This window comes from Ixodes scapularis, unplaced genomic scaffold (genome assembly GCF_016920785.2).
Source record: "Ixodes scapularis isolate PalLabHiFi unplaced genomic scaffold, ASM1692078v2 PGA_scaffold8__174_contigs__length_109621045, whole genome shotgun sequence".
Classification (NCBI taxonomy): domain Eukaryota; kingdom Metazoa; phylum Arthropoda; class Arachnida; order Ixodida; family Ixodidae; genus Ixodes; species Ixodes scapularis.
In genome coordinates, this window is record NW_024609883.1 from 80,467,421 (window position 1) to 80,485,086 (window position 17,666).

At 47.8% G+C, this 17,666-nt stretch overlaps 2 protein-coding genes across 2 annotated transcripts; both read left to right on the top strand.

Annotated features, from left to right (window-relative positions):
* The first annotated feature begins 548 nt into the window (after positions 1-548).
* Positions 549-6,826, top strand: LOC121833611 (neprilysin-1-like). Its single transcript, XM_042287038.1, has 4 exons — positions 549-722; positions 1,254-2,392; positions 3,563-3,971; positions 6,419-6,826. The coding sequence occupies exons 1-4, from the start codon at positions 549-551 to the stop codon at positions 6,824-6,826; spliced, it is 2,130 nt and encodes a 709-aa protein (XP_042142972.1).
* A 3,589-nt stretch (positions 6,827-10,415) lies between these two features.
* LOC8051591 (glycine receptor subunit alpha-3) lies at positions 10,416-15,822 on the top strand. Its single transcript, XM_040212470.2, has 5 exons — positions 10,416-10,442; positions 10,512-10,542; positions 11,031-11,165; positions 14,749-15,128; positions 15,637-15,822. The coding sequence occupies exons 1-5, from the start codon at positions 10,416-10,418 to the stop codon at positions 15,820-15,822; spliced, it is 759 nt and encodes a 252-aa protein (XP_040068404.2).
* The last annotated feature ends 1,844 nt before the right edge of the window (positions 15,823-17,666 follow it).

Sequence of the window (17,666 nt, forward strand, 5' to 3'; positions counted from 1 at the left end):
GCGCTCGCTAATCTCGTTCTTAACTGGTCAAGCATTCGGAAGCACCCTTCTACACGTCTGTGTGCCCCTAGCCGCCCGGCTTAACTATTCCAAAAATAACCTCGACCACCCGAACGCATCAACCAGCCACCGCCGTCCAGAACTCCCGCTCTCCACCACAACGGCCATCGTTCCTGCGCAACGGCTGCTGCGCATGCAGTTGTTCTTTCTCTCGATCGAGTCGGAAGACAACGAATGCGAGCCTTTTGACAACCAAGTCCTTGAAGTCAAACAGAGGACAACGACCTTCTGGAACAAGTACCGGCCTCGACAAATCGCTTGGCAGCCACGACCTCGCCTCTAAATTTCACCAGACCAAGCTACTTTTTTAGGCCGTCCGCTTTTGTAGCAACAGAAGAACAGACCTCAGTGGACTCCTCCACCCCGGCTCCTCAAACAAGAGCAGACTCGGCAAAGGAACACCGATGTTTCTTGGCGATCCCGGCGAAGGCCGGCTCGACGCCTGCGCCGCTCGTGCGAGCCCGTGCCTCTCAACAGTGATTGCCAGCATGGTCTACGCGAGCCTCTACCTCCTGGTACCCTACATTGTGAGGACCATACTATATCCGGCCTGCTTCACGCCCGACTGCTACGACTTCCCCAGGGAACTGTCCATGGCCATGAACGTGGCCGAAGATCCCTGCACCGACTTCTATCAGTTCGTGTGCGGCCGCTGGAGTAAGGTGACTGGATTTCCACTTAATTCTTTAGATAGAAGCTATCTGATAGTGTGAAAGATTCCCCAGGATCATGCGCTGTGACTGCTTGTGCTTAACGTTTGACAAAAGTGAAATGATGACCTGATGGGTCCTTAACGCTTACTCCCACAAGTTACACCGGGTATAAATGCTAGTTTCTATTATTATTATTAATATTTATTAGTATTATTTTTTTAAATTATTACTGTCGTTTTGGTGGTGATGACAGTGATGATAATGATCCAACATTAGTTCAAAATGTTGAAAAATCCGCATTTATTTTTTCTGACCTGATGGTGCTCTATCTGCCACGAGCGTTTCAGCTTTTGTGGTAACTGTACGCCATTGTACTGGTTTAAATTCAACGCAAGCTATAAGGGGGCATAATTATACAATCATTACCAGCACGGCAGAATGCCGTCCGTGTGTATACAATATATAGATATTTTAAATGTCGGCTTCTCACGAGAGCCGGCTAACCCTAATACTTCGAAACAACTACTACCGGAACCACAGGTTCACCCCGTGGACAAGAACCAGTTTACCAGCCTCCAGCGCAAGATCTTCTTCAGCCTCTACGACGACATCCGCAAGGGGCCCTGGAACCAACAGAGCGCCCGCGAGAAGTCCGCCATCGCTCTGAGCATGTGCGAGGACATCTTCATCAACCGCCAGGAATACCTGGACGACCTCCGCAACGTCCTCAGTCAGCACCAATTAGGCTGGCCCGACATTCCCGACACAGACGTGGACGTCCTGGACGTCCTCGTGGGGCTCGCGCTGGACGCAGACATCCACCTCCTCTTCCAGATGAAGCTTGTGCCAAACTTCAAACAGGACGACCGGCTTATACTGTCCCTGAGCCAAAGTCCCAGTTTGATACTCTGGTTCCAAACCCGGGCCCTACACCTCGCCGGACCATCGTTGGGAGAAGCCCTGCTACAGGTCGCCAATGCGCTGGGCTCGGGACAGGACTACACTGCCTTGGTGGAATCCCTGCTCAAGACGGACACGAACCTTATGTCTATGTACTTCGAGGGAAGGGACAAGGACCTGATCGGCTACTCCCAGTTCCAGGAGCTTGGCGACCTAACCTCAGGCCGGATCTCGTCCGAGCGATGGCTGGAGGCCGTTAACAGGCACCTGCCGCAGGAAGCCCAGATGACAGCCCAGAACGAGTTGTACATCATCGGCACGGCCTGCCTTGCAGTGACCAGTCGCTTCCTAAACAAGTACGCCAGAGAGACCCACCGACTGCGCTCTTTTCTAGGCTGGCATGTTGTGCGCACTTTGTTGCCACTGGCTTCCTACCGGTTGACCAAGAAGCTGATGGGAGAGTCCAGCGAGCCCCAAATGGCCATCACGTACCTTGAATCCTGTATCGGACGCGTGTCTGACATCGCGCCCTACGCTCTGGCGCACTTTTTTTTCGGCAAGTTCCTGACGGAAACGGCGCTCAGGACAGCCGAGTCGCTCGTCAACGGCATCCGAGAGGCGTCCCTGTTGTCCTTCCGCAATTTGTCCTGGATGGAGGAAGGCACCAGACGCGAGGCCCTGCACAAGCTCGCCTCGCTCCACAAGGTCGTCGCCTTTCCCAAGGGCCTGTCATCCAAAGAGGCTATAGACAACCATTACTCTTATCTTCCCGAATTCAGGCAAGTCCAGACCTCAAAGCTTAAAATAGGGAAGATCTTGAATTCCTCGGCTAGCTCGCGAGATTTTTACCAAACCTTGAAACAGTCGAAATATTTGAGCGTTCAATATTGTTCCTTAAGGGCTATGAAGAAACAATGCTGCGTGTTGGCAGTTGCAACCAAAGTTTGCTCGCGACATATATTTTTTTTTTTTGCTACTTGTTAGGCACGAGGTGATTGGCGCCACATTTTGGAATACCTCTGACTCGAGCGCAAAAGCATAGTAGCACTTTACGTTTGCCTGCTAGCTGTTTCCAAAACACGTAGCATTCCACACTGTTTCAGCCTAACTTGGCAAAAAGCAAAAGTTACGGCACCCGTAAATTAATTACAGTGACAGAGTAAAACATGTGACAGCTATGCAGACAAGTTCACTCCGATGGTACATTGCCACGTGCTTCGCTCGAACTCCCTCATTGGCTTAAAATGGCCGTAGTTTTCGCCTTTATACAAGTTCTGGTGAGACAAAGTAGAGTCGAATGATCTACAGTAACGTGTAGTAGCTCTTAAATTAAATATCTACTAAGCTAAGCAGATGAGTTCAGGATTACTTACTGTATATACCCAATACTTGTCATCTTTTCGGAACAACAGCCACTGACATAATATTGCTACATGTATGGCTTGCATTGACGTTACATCAGCAGGACATAATGGTAGCCTTGCTGCTGAGCGCCTACCTTCGGCAGCATACATTTTGCATCACCGATTTTTTTTCTCGCCAATAACAAGTAAGAATGACCAACAGCATGGTTCGACGTCGTTCATGTTCAAGCCACGCATGCTTCAACGAGACGTAGCTGTCTTCAATGGATACATTCTCTTACAATAACATCATGGTCTAGCTTTCCATACACACTCAACTCAATAATTCCGCCGTCTGTCAATCGAGCGGCAACGTATAGTATAGAGAACGGCTTAATTGTGCATCTTCGACAGAGGGGTTGAAGGGCGGAGCTGGAGGAAGCGTCTAGAAAGTCCGTTGGTCAAAGCTGGCGAACCGTCGCCACCGTCTTTGCTCGCAAACTGTATGTCCAACACAGCGTGAGACTACCCCGGTTTATGGACGTGGTAAGGCTATAGGCTAACTTTCGTGTGCACGGAGACTAAACACAGTTGATTAACCCAAAGAAAACAACATGATTTTTGTATTTTCGTTCACAAAAACCTGAACAGCCACAGTGACTGCCAGTATCTCAACGTGTACGTGTGTGCGCGCCGCAGGGAACCGTTTCTACGCACATACACGGAATCTCTGCGCGCCGCACTCGTGCAATCCAAGCCGCTGCTGCGAGGCGGGCGGGGCAACAACTCCATCAACCGCGAGCTGTACCTGCACACGCCACTGATCGCCGTGAACGCGTTCTACATGTTCGTGTACCACGTGATGTTCATCATGCCCTCCATCCACTTCCCGCCCTACTTCGACAGCAGGATGCCGCTCGCCGCTCGCTACGGCGGCCTCGGTCACGTGATCGGTCACGAGATCACTCACGTCTTTGATCCCTTCATGGGCAACATGGACGAGACGGGAGTCAAGGTGGGCATCCCCGGCGCTTTTCTGAATAAGCGGGAGGCGAGATTGCATTCATACGTGCGACGCGAGGACCAGGGTGACGGGGAGGTCGTGATTGGGTCGTCGTAGATTTTGTTTCGAAATGTTTTCTTCAATGAAAACAGGCCTCGCCGCATCTGAAAATTCTCCGTAACACACAAATACAGACACACTGCCTTACAGGACGACGTTGTTCGCGTTTTTAAGCAATTGTTTACGAGCGCCCCCACCCCCTTCTTTAAGAAATTAAGTGTTTTTCATGCTTACCGCATACCCCTTCGATTTCTTGGACGAGCACACTGTTTTCACACGATTAGAAAGCAACAGCGTGAAAGGAGAAGGACATAGACAAACATAAAAGAAAAAAAAAGTATAGTTAATTGCCGGGCAATTGTGTTGCATACGTAAAACGTTCAAACACAGGTCACGTGACGTCGATTTTCCCGCTAAATTTAGCCGGGAAACTGAATTGGTGTGTAGGTCACGTTATGTTAACTTTTCCGCTAAATCTAGAGAAGAAAATAAATTGACGTATTGGTCACATGATATCAGGTCACGTGACAACAATTACCCCACTAGACTTAGCCGGAAACTTGACGTCATATGACCTAATTTTACGTGACCTATACACCAATTCAACTTCCCCGCTAAATTTAGCGGAGAAACTGAATTGGTGCGTAGGTTTTGGTCGTCCCATAATGCAACACTGCAGGAGTTGCATTATGGGACGTCACAGGCCATTGCTGCACGAAATCCAAAAAAACTAGCCAAGGAACGTTTCACGCTGAAAGGGCAGCGCTATTTGTTTCTCTTTTGTGCGTCACTTTGTTGTGTCCTTTTCTTTTTTCGCTATTAATTGCTGATCACCAACTCTTCCAGGCACTAAGGACGCGCACCAAAAAACGATCACTGAGCATAAACAATGATCTCATTCGTGCTGCTTGGTAACACGCAGTAGCTACGTTCGATTTACCTTCACCACCTGCAGCGGTGCAGAAAAGTGTAAAGAAATACACATACCGGAAGTACACTGCACTACACGTTTCTACACCGGTGCAGGAGGTGCAGGTAAAATCGAACGAAGCTGGTGTGTTCAATCTACACTCCACACCACAAACATCCGCAATGCAGAGAAGGGCATGAACACAAGTGCACGGCTTTGGAAAGTGCCTCCTATGCCTGAGTTCTCGTAAGAACAAAAGCTTTCTCCTGAGCTAGGCTCACGCACCTGTTTGCTTCTTTACCGCAGACATTTGTGTGGTAAACATATATTAACTAATGGCCATAGCTGTGAGCGATATTGTCGAACGCGTGACGAGTGCAACAATTCACCAGATTCCTCGCGCACCAAAAAACAAGCTGCTCTTTCCAGTCAAGTTATTCACTCATTAACTCACAATGGCGACCATAGAGGAATGCTTGCCACTGTAAGTTCATTAACAAGAAACGCTTCCTTTGAATTATAGCAATAACTTAATAAGGAATCTCTTCACTTTGTTTGCTTGTGTTGGTGTTGCTCGCACATGGCGTCACACTGTTCCATGACATCATTGTGACTCGTGTCACCTGACGTTACGGATTCACGTAAAATCACAATGTCATCTTGTGTCATGGTGTCACATGACACCACAGCATCACGCAACATCACAGCGTCACGTGACGTCAGTGTCCCGTATCACGTGACTTCATTGTAACACGTGACATCACAGTGACGCGTGGCGCGATATCACAATCGTCCCACTAAACTTAAACCGGGGAATTCTCTCCACTAAATTCCGATAGCCATCCCTGCTCGGAAAAGGGTATTTATTCACACGGGGGAGAAATCTCTCCCTTCGCTTCCCGGGATGCATCACGTGGCAACATCTCACACCTTTGCACGGAGCCGCACTGACGTACACATCCCATGGAGGACGGGGGAGCTACTTCTCGGGCTTCAAAAACAGTCCCCGCCTTGGGGTGGGGAATGTTTTTGTTCTCGAGGTAGTCACAATAGTCCATGCTAAGGTGAGACAAAGTGTAGTCCCGCTGATTTCGCTGATCACTGACGGCACGCGCATCCTTCCCCAAAAGGCATTCCCTGTCTGAATGTATTTCGCTGTATTTCGCTCTAGTTCCACTTGAAAGAAACACAAACAACCGACAACGACGACCCTGAAACACGTAAGGCACAAGCAGCCGATAATTCCTTTGGCAGGCTTGCAGTCACTTGGTACTCGTGAAGTAAGCACGAGATTCAGCGAGTCTGTCAAAGGTACCATCGAGTGCATGCTGCACGGGTTTGAGGCTTGTGATTGTCGGTTGTTTCTGTTTTGTCGTTCTCGCGGGACGACTCGGGCACTCAAAACCCCATCAAGTGCTATCGCACTTTCGTTGCATATGACGGAACGTCTAAACCAGGCTGTTTTATTTATTGCGGTCTTCTCGTCAAGGTGAACTGGTTTTCGGACGTGTCTCGGGTTCGCTTCATCGGCCGTCTCGAGTGCCTGGTGCGCCAGTACAGCGAGGCCTCGCACAGCTACCGAGAGCCCACCTCGCTGACCCTGTCCGAGGACTTCGCCGATGACAGCGGCTTGGAGCAGACCTTCGCGGCTTACCGAAGCGTGGTGCCCAGAGGGGACGCGAGTTCGGGCGTCGGCACGCTGGAGAACGACCAGCTCTTCTTTATGGCCACGTGCCACAAGTGGTGCTCGGCGCGGCTCGAAGGGAAGAGCGCCTACTACTCCCCGAAGAACATGCGGTGCAACGTGCCGCTCATGAACAGCTGGGACTTTGCCAGGGCCTTTGACTGCAAGCCCGGAAGTCCCATGAACCCGGTCCACAAGTGCTCCTTCAAATGAATTACGCCCACCGAAATGTTGCTTCTTTTGCCTTAGTATTTTCTGAAAACGCGCGCTGTCTGCAGCACCTGTGAAAGCGGAATGCATTTTATTAAAACAAAAATAATAAATTGAATATAGATTACGCGTTTCGGTGACTTTGCAGGGATTTTTTTATGGGGTAGAGGGGGGGGTAATTTGGTAATAGGTATATTCAATAGGCACCATTTTGAAGATCAGTAGACTCTCATCTAGATAATAAACGTTTCTCAAAAGATTTCCCGCTGTGCGACCCACGTCGGCCATGTCTACGCTCGCACCGCCCTCTTTCTCGTCGGTCCAAGCGCTTGCCTGCCTAGTTTCCTTTCGTTCCGCTCTCCCAGGGTGGCGGTCCCGCCTCGCGTGTCTAGTTTCCGCCGGCTCCTCGGGGCGGGTCTCTGTCGTCTGCTACACAGCTTATCTGGTTATCTACCTTCACAGAGTGGAGTTGCTCATAATTTTTGGTATCAGCCTTTACTAAGGTGAGCTCCAGTTTAGTATTCAGCACTCGCGTTTACTATCAAAGCTTTTATAAATGTGTATACTTTCGATGTATGAACATAAAGACCATCTCAATCATGTTGCATTAGGCTCTTATAAATAGGGCAAGCTCCGGCTCATCACCAATCGACTGATGAACCCTCGCATAGCTATGACCGCACGTTTCCGCCTAGCCCATTTTAATTGCGGGATATTTATATAAATAATCCATGGCTTCAGGTCGAGTTTGGGGGCACTGGGATCAAATCTGATGCAAAGGTCATAGATCGCCCCAGTCAGTCATCTACCTGGGCTGCGCCCCTAATTGTTTCGACAAGAACAGCGGTAAGAAGCTCGCTAGAAGCGCTTATGTTTTCCTCACTCTAAAGCGCTTTACCTCACTCTGGCTAGTGGACGTGCTACCCACCCGGTTATGTTTTAAATATTATAGTGAATAGAAGCTTGGCATTGCACGTGGTTGCACCAGCAAAGGAAGTTGAAGTATCCTCACTCTGGATTGTGAAAAAATTCCACCAGCCGGCGATGCGGAAACTTCTCACCACGAATAGGCGTGCGATCATGTAATCATAGAAGCGTGAGCACATTTCCGACCTCGGGTTCACAGTCCCGGACTTCACTCAAAAAATTAACCCCCCCCCCCCCCCCCCCACAGCGTCGAACCATGCCGCCGAATCTGGTAGGCGGATTGACCTCTCGCCATTTAAACGCTCACAAAGCCCGATTTGTTTATCTTTACTCAATACCAAAGTGAAAGGCGAAGAAAATTACGAAAGGCCTTATACGAGTACATGTGTTCATAATAAGTAAAACGTATTTACACTGGTGAAGAACGCCTAAAAGCGGGACATACTATTCAACGCCACCGCTCTGCGCTAGAGTGGGAGTTCGATAACGTAACATTACGGATAAATTTTTTTTTCTACACCAAAATGCGAAGTCCCTCTCCAAACCTGGAACACAAATATCCTCAGATAGCGACTTACAGCAGGTTTTGAGTGAGCTTCATTTTGAAAGCCATTCTAGTCAGAAGGGGCCGGGAAATGCATGTTACAAGCCGAGACATCGCAATATTCTACGAAGGCAGTCATCGAAAATATGTAGATGAATGAACCGTACTTGCTGAAATGAACCAAAGTTTATGAAGCCGCCGAAAGACAACATTTTTGGCGGAGCCGGGATATTGATATGTAAAGGTCGTCCCGCAGTCGAACTGCTCAATTTTGCTATTTATTGTCCGCCGGCTATGGTTCTCATGAAGGCCAGACTTCATTTTCTTAACGGGAAACCTTGCAGAAAATGAAATAAAATGAAATTAGTGAGAACAAAAAACGGTTAGCAAAACCATGGAACTGATTACTGCTGATCGCTGCAATACCAGGTGATCCTAGCACATGTAGCGACGCGACAAAAATCGCGCGGATATTGGCATATAGTTTGATCAGATTCGATGACTGCGCCATCTACTTCCGTCACGGTATCACTGGATTGAATCGATGCAGGCAATGAGCACACGTCCCCCTTCAGCAACCCTATGGCTACTTCCGACTGTCTTCCCATTTAGAAACCGACACGGCGTTGCCGCTCTGTAAAGCGTGCACCACCGCACTTACACTTGCTAAGGGAAGAAGCACCCTTCCAGGTAGGCGCCCAATAAAACTTGTTGAGGTTCACACAAGATATTTTCCAGCAGTTCTGTTTAAAAAACAAGTTTTACAATTGCCATAGTGATCATCTTATTGGTGTGTTGTACACAATTGTAAAAGAGTCGAATAAGTTAAGTATTCTAATCGGAAACTTCGAAGATAAACCAAAACGTTAGGGATAAAAGGAAAGCAACGTATGAAACAAATACTGGACAAACATGTTTTGTTTTCTCTTCGTTCTATCTGTCGCTTTTCTTTTATTCCTGTAATTCACCAGCGCGCTCTAATTCGTCAAGAAAAATATTACGTCAGCTTTTTTTCTTCATGACTCGTCCATTCGATTGAAAGCAGTTCTTGGAAGGGTATGATGCAGTCGAGCTATTCTTGCAGGCCGTTCTCAGGCCTCAAAAAGCATGAGACGGCACGTGCCTTCACTGCAATTTGTCACATCAAGACACTTCCTTAAGTTGCAGGGCTTTGGGACACGTTTGAGAGGCTGAAAAAGTGAAATTAACCTTATTTTAATTTTAGGACATTCATAAAACCGAACACATGCCGGGCGTTTCGTTGTGAATGAAAATGTACATTCCAATCTTTTAAATAATCCACATCCTTAGGTTTGGTCCTGTACCGGACTGGGACTTGTGGTAAACGTTTATTGTTGGGATCTGGTCCAGGCACGAAATAGAGGAATGGCTTTATTCGCGTGATAGAAGCTTCGAAATACCTCATGAAATGTTGTCTAATTGAGTAAGAAATTTTATGATATTACATTGCCCCCTTTGATTCATTTTAAGGTCGCTACCATTCACCGATTTGTCATAGTGTCCTCTGCCCTACTATTATTAAATCGTGATTGTGAGTTCACGGTAAATAGATGGAAGGATGCTAATGGCTGTTCCCTTTATAACAGACGGTAGCTTGCGCCACCTAGCCTAGAAACTAAGAGTATGATTCATTCCCTCGCCCTCCTAAGCCATTTTGCTCCCTCGCTGCATTTTTATATCACCAGGAAGTGTGCACTACACAGACTGCCATATTTGCCAGCCCAATTGCTTCGCCTAAATTGAAGTTTTAGTAGACTAAGTTGTTGCATAAACCTTCAGCCACGTAACGGGATCAGAGGACCTGTTTCACAATACTCCTTACAGAGCGCGCTGCTCAAACATACTTTTGCTACATTATGCGATTTTTGTCAACTCTACGCTCAATTCCTTTCAAGCTTGCTTCATTAAAAAAAAAAAAAAAAATTTTCCCTTCGTTACTCAGTTACAGCGGTACTAAACTGAGTACTGCGTAATGCTAAAATTAACGTTGTGCTAAGAAGCTCTCCTTCAGTTGTTGTTCTTGTTGTCTTGTTGTTGTTTTTTGTCATTAAAGTAACCTATGTAAGGAATTTCTCATTTTGTTTCCGGATGTGACTTAAAATGTCCCGGAAATTCATTTTTGACCGTGTACGGTGAAGCTACTGCATGCGCTTGGTAACAACATTTGCATGGCGTGCGGTTAGAAAATACCCATAGAGGTCAATATCCTTTCTCCAAATTGAGACGTGTCACTTTTTAATGGTATGTTTTAGCCGCCTACCCACTGGGACAATTTTATGAAGTCAAGTATCTTCGTAGTAGAAGACATTAGGCATGATACAAATACGTACATAAAGTTCACTGTAAGTGTTGCCTTTCGTTACAGCTGCAATGCGGAACCAAATCATTCCTTAGCAAGTTAAGCCAACCAGAATTCACCAAAACCTTTCACTGCTATCCGGATCAATAGTGCTGCTGCACCTACGCAGATCTAGCAGACAGCTTGCACAACCACATTATAAGAAATATTTTGTTTGTCGCGTTTACGACTGCAGGTGTATAAAGAGGAAGAAAAACTGGTGGTTTGTGGAGTAACCAAATGGGCTTAACATGATAAACAGACTAATCCAGAAACAGCGGTAAGGTCTAGGCTGGGAAAACAGGGTCTATCGCTCATGCATACATGTGTCCTGACTGCCGATACAATGCCTGTTTTCTTCTCTTGTATCGCCGCAGTGTCCTACACGACGGACGACCTCATCTTTAACTGGGACGACGAAGTCCCCCTGGTGGTGGACGACGCCATCGAGCTGCCCCAACACAACCTGGTGGAGACTGCGCTCAGCGACTGTACCACCGTCTACTCCACGGGTATATCTCGATAACGTGGATGCTTGGGCTATTCCATCCAAGGGTATAGCTCCCGTAGGGCACTGCAGACGCCACTTAAACGTGTTTCGACCTTCCTTCGGAGCTTTCTGTTCTGGACGCTTGGGTGCTATGATATTTTTGGGCGGTCACCAATGAAAGGATGTGAAGCGATCCGGAGCTGTCACCGCATGGAAACGTCACTGCTTCTGCCGGTCAAGACACGAAGTTCTGGGAAGGGGTCAGAAATTAACGCGTACAAGCAATAATTCACTCGTCTTTTCAACTCCGGCCACTGAACTCGCACCCCACTAGTTCCTCATGTAGTTCGACTTGGAACTATGCACAGAATGCATCGCACATGCCAGTCAAAAGAGAACACAAAGAAGAGGGATATCACGAGCGTTGAGATCTGCGGAGATCTACTAGGCTAAGAAAGTTTTGTTCCCTAAAATACAACACTGCACAGAGAGGCTGAGCATATGAAATAACCAAGTGTTATCTACGCCACTGGACTTATTGTGTACATCTCTGAACCCCCCTCCGCATTTTTTGTAGGGACGTGACACTTGAACAAGTTTAAGCGGCATCAGCGTTCAAAACTACATTTTATTGAGCCTAAGTTATCTAGAATTAAAGTTAAGGTGCCGTGTAATGTTTGGAGTGCGTAACCCTTGACGGTCAAACTCGTACTGGCATAAAATGTTCAAAATGGAAGCTTATAAATGAATTGAAATGAATTACTACCAAAAACCACAAGAGGGAGCAACAAGCTTACTTCGATGGCTCTGAACTCTCGTTCGACTGTTTTATTAAATGAAAAAGACCGGAAAATTTAACAAGCCGCCCAGGGACACATGATGCATCCCACTTGGAGAGTCTCCCAGTGGGATGCATCATGCGTCCCTCTGCGGCTGGTTAAACTGTCCATTTTCCGGGAAAGCTAGCCTTTCTCACTGGCTATATGTTCGCATATTTGATGCAACAGCCACTTCTCAAAACGTTCTCGCTAATATTTATCTTAGGGATTAAGTGAAACTCTAGATATTTCATTGTGTCATAGCGACCAAGAGCAGTGACGTGGCGCGTTTATGACAGAAGATTGGCTGAGCTGACGAATAGCTGCAAGCTTAATAGGACAGAGTAACATTTAATTGGCCTGAATCAGTGTTTTAATAAAATCGTGTGAGGCAAAAGAAAAAAAGAAAGAGTAGTCGTTAGTTGTTTAGACAGCAGGCGCTTAGTCTGCCAGAGTATGACGACACTGTTACTTGCTGCAGATGAGAAATTTAGCCAGCGCAGTACGACTGCCAGCCTGGGCGTTTTAACGTGCACCATGCAGTATTGATACACAACCACAAGCCGGCACGATCCTCATTCACATTGAAACGGGCTGGGATTGAACTCAGGAACCCTGGGTTCTGCAGCGCGAGCTTTCGCTCCACGTTTTCCAGCAGATTTCACTGCTGGAAGCTCGCTCCAGCAGGGAACAAAACAGTACTCGCGGAGAATTCTTTGCCTGTACAGTTCTTTGATGCTAGGGCCCCTCTATCGTGAAAGCAACAGAAACAACGGACTTTTTACAACGAAGCTGTATACCTCTACCAGCGAAGGAAATTTTCGTGTCGTTGGCGCTTAAACGAAAAAACTCCCGGCGAACAATTAAAGGCAAAACCACATATCTCCTTTGAAATCAGACATACAGCATACAGCTCAGCATCCATTTTAATGAAGATAGAGAATAAAGAAAACCAACAAAACAAGCATCAAAACCACATGATGGATTATAAGGCGCGTGTGAACGATAGGAATACCCTCCCACGCGTTCCGGTAAAGATCAGGTTTGCAGCTGCTTCGAAAGGGGTTGACGTCATTCGAAGCCCCGTGTGAAGTGCAAACCGCATAATGGATGATAACGGCGCCTGCGAACAATGCGAAGTACATTCCTTCTCCCCGCGTGCGTTTTCGTGTCGGCGTTCTCATGGAAAAAAACTTGAGAAGATTGAAGCGAAAAATACAAACAACATACAGCACAACATTCGTTCCAATAAAGAATAAGCACAAAACAAGCATCCTAACCATATAATGAATGATAAAGACTTCCTGAAAACAATGCGAAGCACATAGCGCTCACCGCATACGATCCCGGTGAAGATTACTGTTGCACCAGCTGCCGCGGCGACAGTAGCTTGCGACGTGGGGAGTGACGTCACTAGCCTTTCACTTATAAAAGAAGAACCCGCCTATACCCCGTTTCACCTTACGTCTGTACGCAGCAGATGCTACGAGCTGTCCTAGCCAATCCCGTTCTGTGGACGTGGCCCGTGATACGCTTTCCGCGCGTCGCTGTGCCCCCTCTCTAAGGTCACGTGACACTCACAATGCCTCCGATTGGCTCCGATGGCTCGTAACATCCGCTGCGCTTAAACGTAAGATGAAACGGAGTAGAGCAGGTGATTTCATTGTTGCTGCAGCACCGCGATGAATAGGCCACGCACAGTTAGGACTCCCGAGGAGACGCGTGAATACTATGAGCGGCAAAGGGAAAAGAAACGGCAATACGACCAGCGGCAGCGTGGTGGGACCGGCGGCGGCATTTCGTGTAGTGCAGTAGGCAATCGTTGCAGTTGATACCACAGCTTTGCTGAACAGTCACCTTCACAGCGTGGATTTGGGCCCCATTTGTTTTCCAGTAACGAACGCCGTCTGCGGAGTTTTCTTCGAACTAAAAATTAAGGGCAGCCCAACTTGGTTCCGCCCGTCAGAATACATTGGCATATCGTGCTGTCATATTGATCTTCGTTGCCCTTTATGCCTCTATATGTTAGCGTATATGCAAACAAGAATCGCCGAAAAGGACGAAGTACCCCTAAAGGTAGGTGCTGAATATGTTCGTCGACCGGAACTTTACCTTGCCAAAATGATGACAGCGGGAAGCAAGGCCAAGAGAGGGCGTGTACGCATTCGCAGAAGCTTACTGGAAGAAGGTCTATAGCACTCAGATTTTCTCCTTGGCAACACCCTCACCTTTAAGTATTTATCTTTCCCTATGCTCCCCCCTTGGTCCTATGATATAACACGCATTTCAACCTCACGTGGTATATCGCTACCGTGACATACCACTCGATGCTGAAATTAGTCAGACGCGGCCGGCATCAGCCGTCATTTTTAGCGTCAAGCCAAGGAAACGGGTCAGAGCGTCACGCCGTGCTTCGTCAGCGTTCAGCTGGAGTTCGGCTAAAGTTCGTGTCTACACTGATAGCAGACGAACCGAAGCCGAACACTAACGCAGCCTTCATGTCAAATCTGTGCCCAGCGTTTGCCTCTTTATGTGACTAGAACATTCAGTCCTCCGGCTTTGCCATCTAGGGGGTGTTGGCCACACTCAAACATGGCGTCGTCTGTCGCGAGGGGAAGAGGGAGATAAGGGTCTTTCCCCCATAAAGAAGGAGAACCGGAGTCTGGAGAGGAGGTTCGTTGAAGCTATTCTTCGAAGCAAGACAGCCATGGGTGCCCCTGATGAGGCACCAATGGTTGTCTTGCTTTGGCATCTTGACCATAAAGGGCTGCTCCGTTTCACTCGCAGGCAATTTCACCTGCATCCAAGTGACGTTCACGTTGAAGCGCCGGCTGGGCTACTACATGTTCCACACGTACATCCCGACCTGTCTGATCGTCATCATGTCCTGGATCTCCTTCTGGATCAAGCCCGAGGCCGTGCCTGCCCGTGTCACACTGTGTGTAACCAGCCTACTCACGCTGTCCACCCAGCACGCCCAGTCGCAGAAGTCCCTGCCCCCGGTGTCCTACATCAAGGCCATCGACATCTTCATGTCCTCCTGCACAGTCTTCGTGTTCGCCTCGCTCATGGAGTACGCGCTCGTCAACATTCTTATGGGAGAGACCGACGAAAGTCTCGTGTACCGTAAAGTCACCGGGGCGGTCGCGCTCTCTGCCAAGGTTACGGTGAGTTAAGGTCACTCGACTTCACCCTTTTCTGTGCGACGCAATCGCCACGTGGTGCTTAAGAAACAATGCAGAGAGAGAAAGAGAGAATAAACGTTCTTTATTGTGCTAAGTCCGGCATTCTATAAAATCTCCTCTCCGAGTAGGTCCTCAACGTGTTGGGTTAAAAGTGGACATAGGATTGGTTGGTGAGCCCCAGAGACCGAGGTAACGTAAACTGGAGGGACAGGAACGAATAAGGTGGATCTGGAAGGCTGTGTAGCGGGACATGCCCATAACGAGTGTTAGAGTAGCCCAAGCAGTGTGGCAAACTACTGACTGCGGCCCTCGCCGCAGATAATGGTTTGCCAAGTCCGCCACGCACGCGGCGATATTGGACGCCTCCGTCAAATTAGAAAAAAACTACTACGGTAAAAGTATCCTTGTTGTTTTTCTGTTGTGTTTTTTTTTTTTTTTATTGCCCTTTAAACAACAAGCTTTTTTTTTTTTTTTTTTGCTTCTGGTTTAGGAGACGAGGCGGCTGTCCAACGGAGCCCCGACGCAGAAGATTGAGACGACTCCGGCCACGTCTGGAGGTCTGCCCCGTCGCCGTGACCGCGCCCTGCTTGTCGACAAGATCTCCAGGGTCGTGTTCCCGCTCTCTTTCGTCATCCTTAACACCGTCTACTGGTCAGTGTACCTCGACTATCACTGAACTTCGCCAACCGAGGACTCGCCCAGTTGCGCTTCGAGACACGTCGGAGACCGCGTGTGGCGTGGGACGAACTTGGAGACTCTGTGGCTCGTCGACGAGGTGGCTACGTGCGCGCGCGCTTGAGGCACCGTACGTCCGAATCACGCGGACCTTGGCTTGGGGGCATGGTTACCCTGAGACAAGGATATCGTAGTGATAAGATGAACCTGCTGGTTTACAAACCCACAAATAACTTAAAATATCTGGAGCCCTACAACTGATCTACTAGACCTGGTGGTCTGCCATCCTACCAAGCTGGTAGGATGATCCGGTTATCTACAGGTCTACCGAAACGTACTGTACATACGTACGATAAGCCTAAAGGGTCCTGCTGTTATGTATGATAGAAGCAAGTGGTTTCGTGGAGATAAATTATTATCGCTATAACTGAGCGATCTTCGTTATGTTAGCACAAAATCAGAAATAAATAGCAGAAATTAGCAAACTATTTTCAACATTACACGTATAATACATGACATATAAACAAGTATGTTGTGAGCCATTGTATGCTCAAGCCCGTTGACCTCAGACCTCACCGTCTTTGAGGTGCAGGAACACAAATATATTACTGAAATAAACTCATGAAAAGGTGACATCCAAGCATTCCAGTATAAGAACGCGTTAAGGTCGTGAACCCGACAAACAGACAAGGTGCCGACACTGGAGTCAAAGACTTTGCCAGAGCATCCTCCAGGCGAATATAACAGCGACCGGCACGAGTTGCAACTGCAGTTAATAGAATTTTACCTAGTCATTGTTGTGTAAGACCCGTTTCAAGGCAAATTTCTCTGCGGAGGGCATCGCTGTCCACGACATATGCCACAGGGTTTTTATTCAGTTCTGGATGACCGCAACCTGCGCCCACGACTTGTGCGTAGAGGCTGGTCCAAACATTTGCGTCTGACTGCGACCGACTGCGCTGCGACTGCTTGTGACCATTCACAAGGAGAGAAATACTGGTGCCATCTGTCGAGCAGCCCTAGCACACTGTCCATCTACGCATATTTTACGTATCATTCCATCACCAAAGGCTTGAGAGAGCTTCGACGATGTTAGTATAACTAACAATCAAGAATTTATCAGAGACAATGCGTAGATCTGACACCGTATGTAAAACCTGCAGTCAAGTGTTATGCACATCGAAATTATTCCAGGGCTGCCTGTTAGGTGGCGCCAGTGTGCTCACCGTGTTAAGGGCCTTACTCCGTGTCCTCTAGCCGTAAGCGCGCTTACTGGCGGTTGTAATGAAACTGGCGGTTACATTGAAACGCCCATGTGTGAACCAGCCTGGATTGTTACATTTTTCTTTCTAAAAACACGTGTTGTCCCTAAACGCTGCAGTGCGTGCAATCTGTTGTTGTCAACCGACCCTGTGGTTTGGAATGATGCTGCGAGCTACCGTTGGGACCTGATGTGTCGAGCAACTTCAGGCAGCAAAGGCAAGGTGACCATGGTACCAGGATGCAATAGTCGCACTTTAGGATGTTCTCGTCTTTCAGAACTACTCACCCCGTTAAATCCTCCTGCCTCCTTCCCATCTTACGTCCCAATTGCAGCAAACGGCAGACACGTTACAGTGTGCGGGCACTTCGATGATGCTATAAACTTTATTAGGTACTGTTTTCATCATACTTTAGTATTCTCTACAATGTCTAGACTCAAATTTAAGTGACATTCAGAGTCTACGTGATATATTACGCTTTCAAATGACTAGAATGTAACTTCATGCACATGGTTTTATACGCAAGTTAAGTTGAAACAGATATCTATCTGATTCAGTCAGGTCTATCTCCTAGAAAGCTTCT

Excerpts from the sequence above, each read along its gene's own strand:
- LOC8051591 (XM_040212470.2), top strand. The coding sequence starts at position 10,416 with ATGTCCCGGAAATTCATTTTTGACCGT. Across the intron at positions 11,166-14,748 it reads TACCACCGTCTACTCCACGG|GCAATTTCACCTGCATCCAA; the intron begins GTATATCTCGAT and ends TTTCACTCGCAG. Across the intron at positions 15,129-15,636 it reads CGCTCTCTGCCAAGGTTACG|GAGACGAGGCGGCTGTCCAA; the intron begins GTGAGTTAAGGT and ends CTTCTGGTTTAG.
- LOC121833611 (XM_042287038.1), top strand. The coding sequence starts at position 549 with ATGGTCTACGCGAGCCTCTACCTCCTGGTACCCTACATTGTGAGGACC. Across the intron at positions 2,393-3,562 it reads TCTTATCTTCCCGAATTCAG|AAAACAACATGATTTTTGTA; the intron begins GCAAGTCCAGAC and ends ATTAACCCAAAG. Across the intron at positions 3,972-6,418 it reads TGGACGAGACGGGAGTCAAG|GTGAACTGGTTTTCGGACGT; the intron begins GTGGGCATCCCC and ends CTTCTCGTCAAG.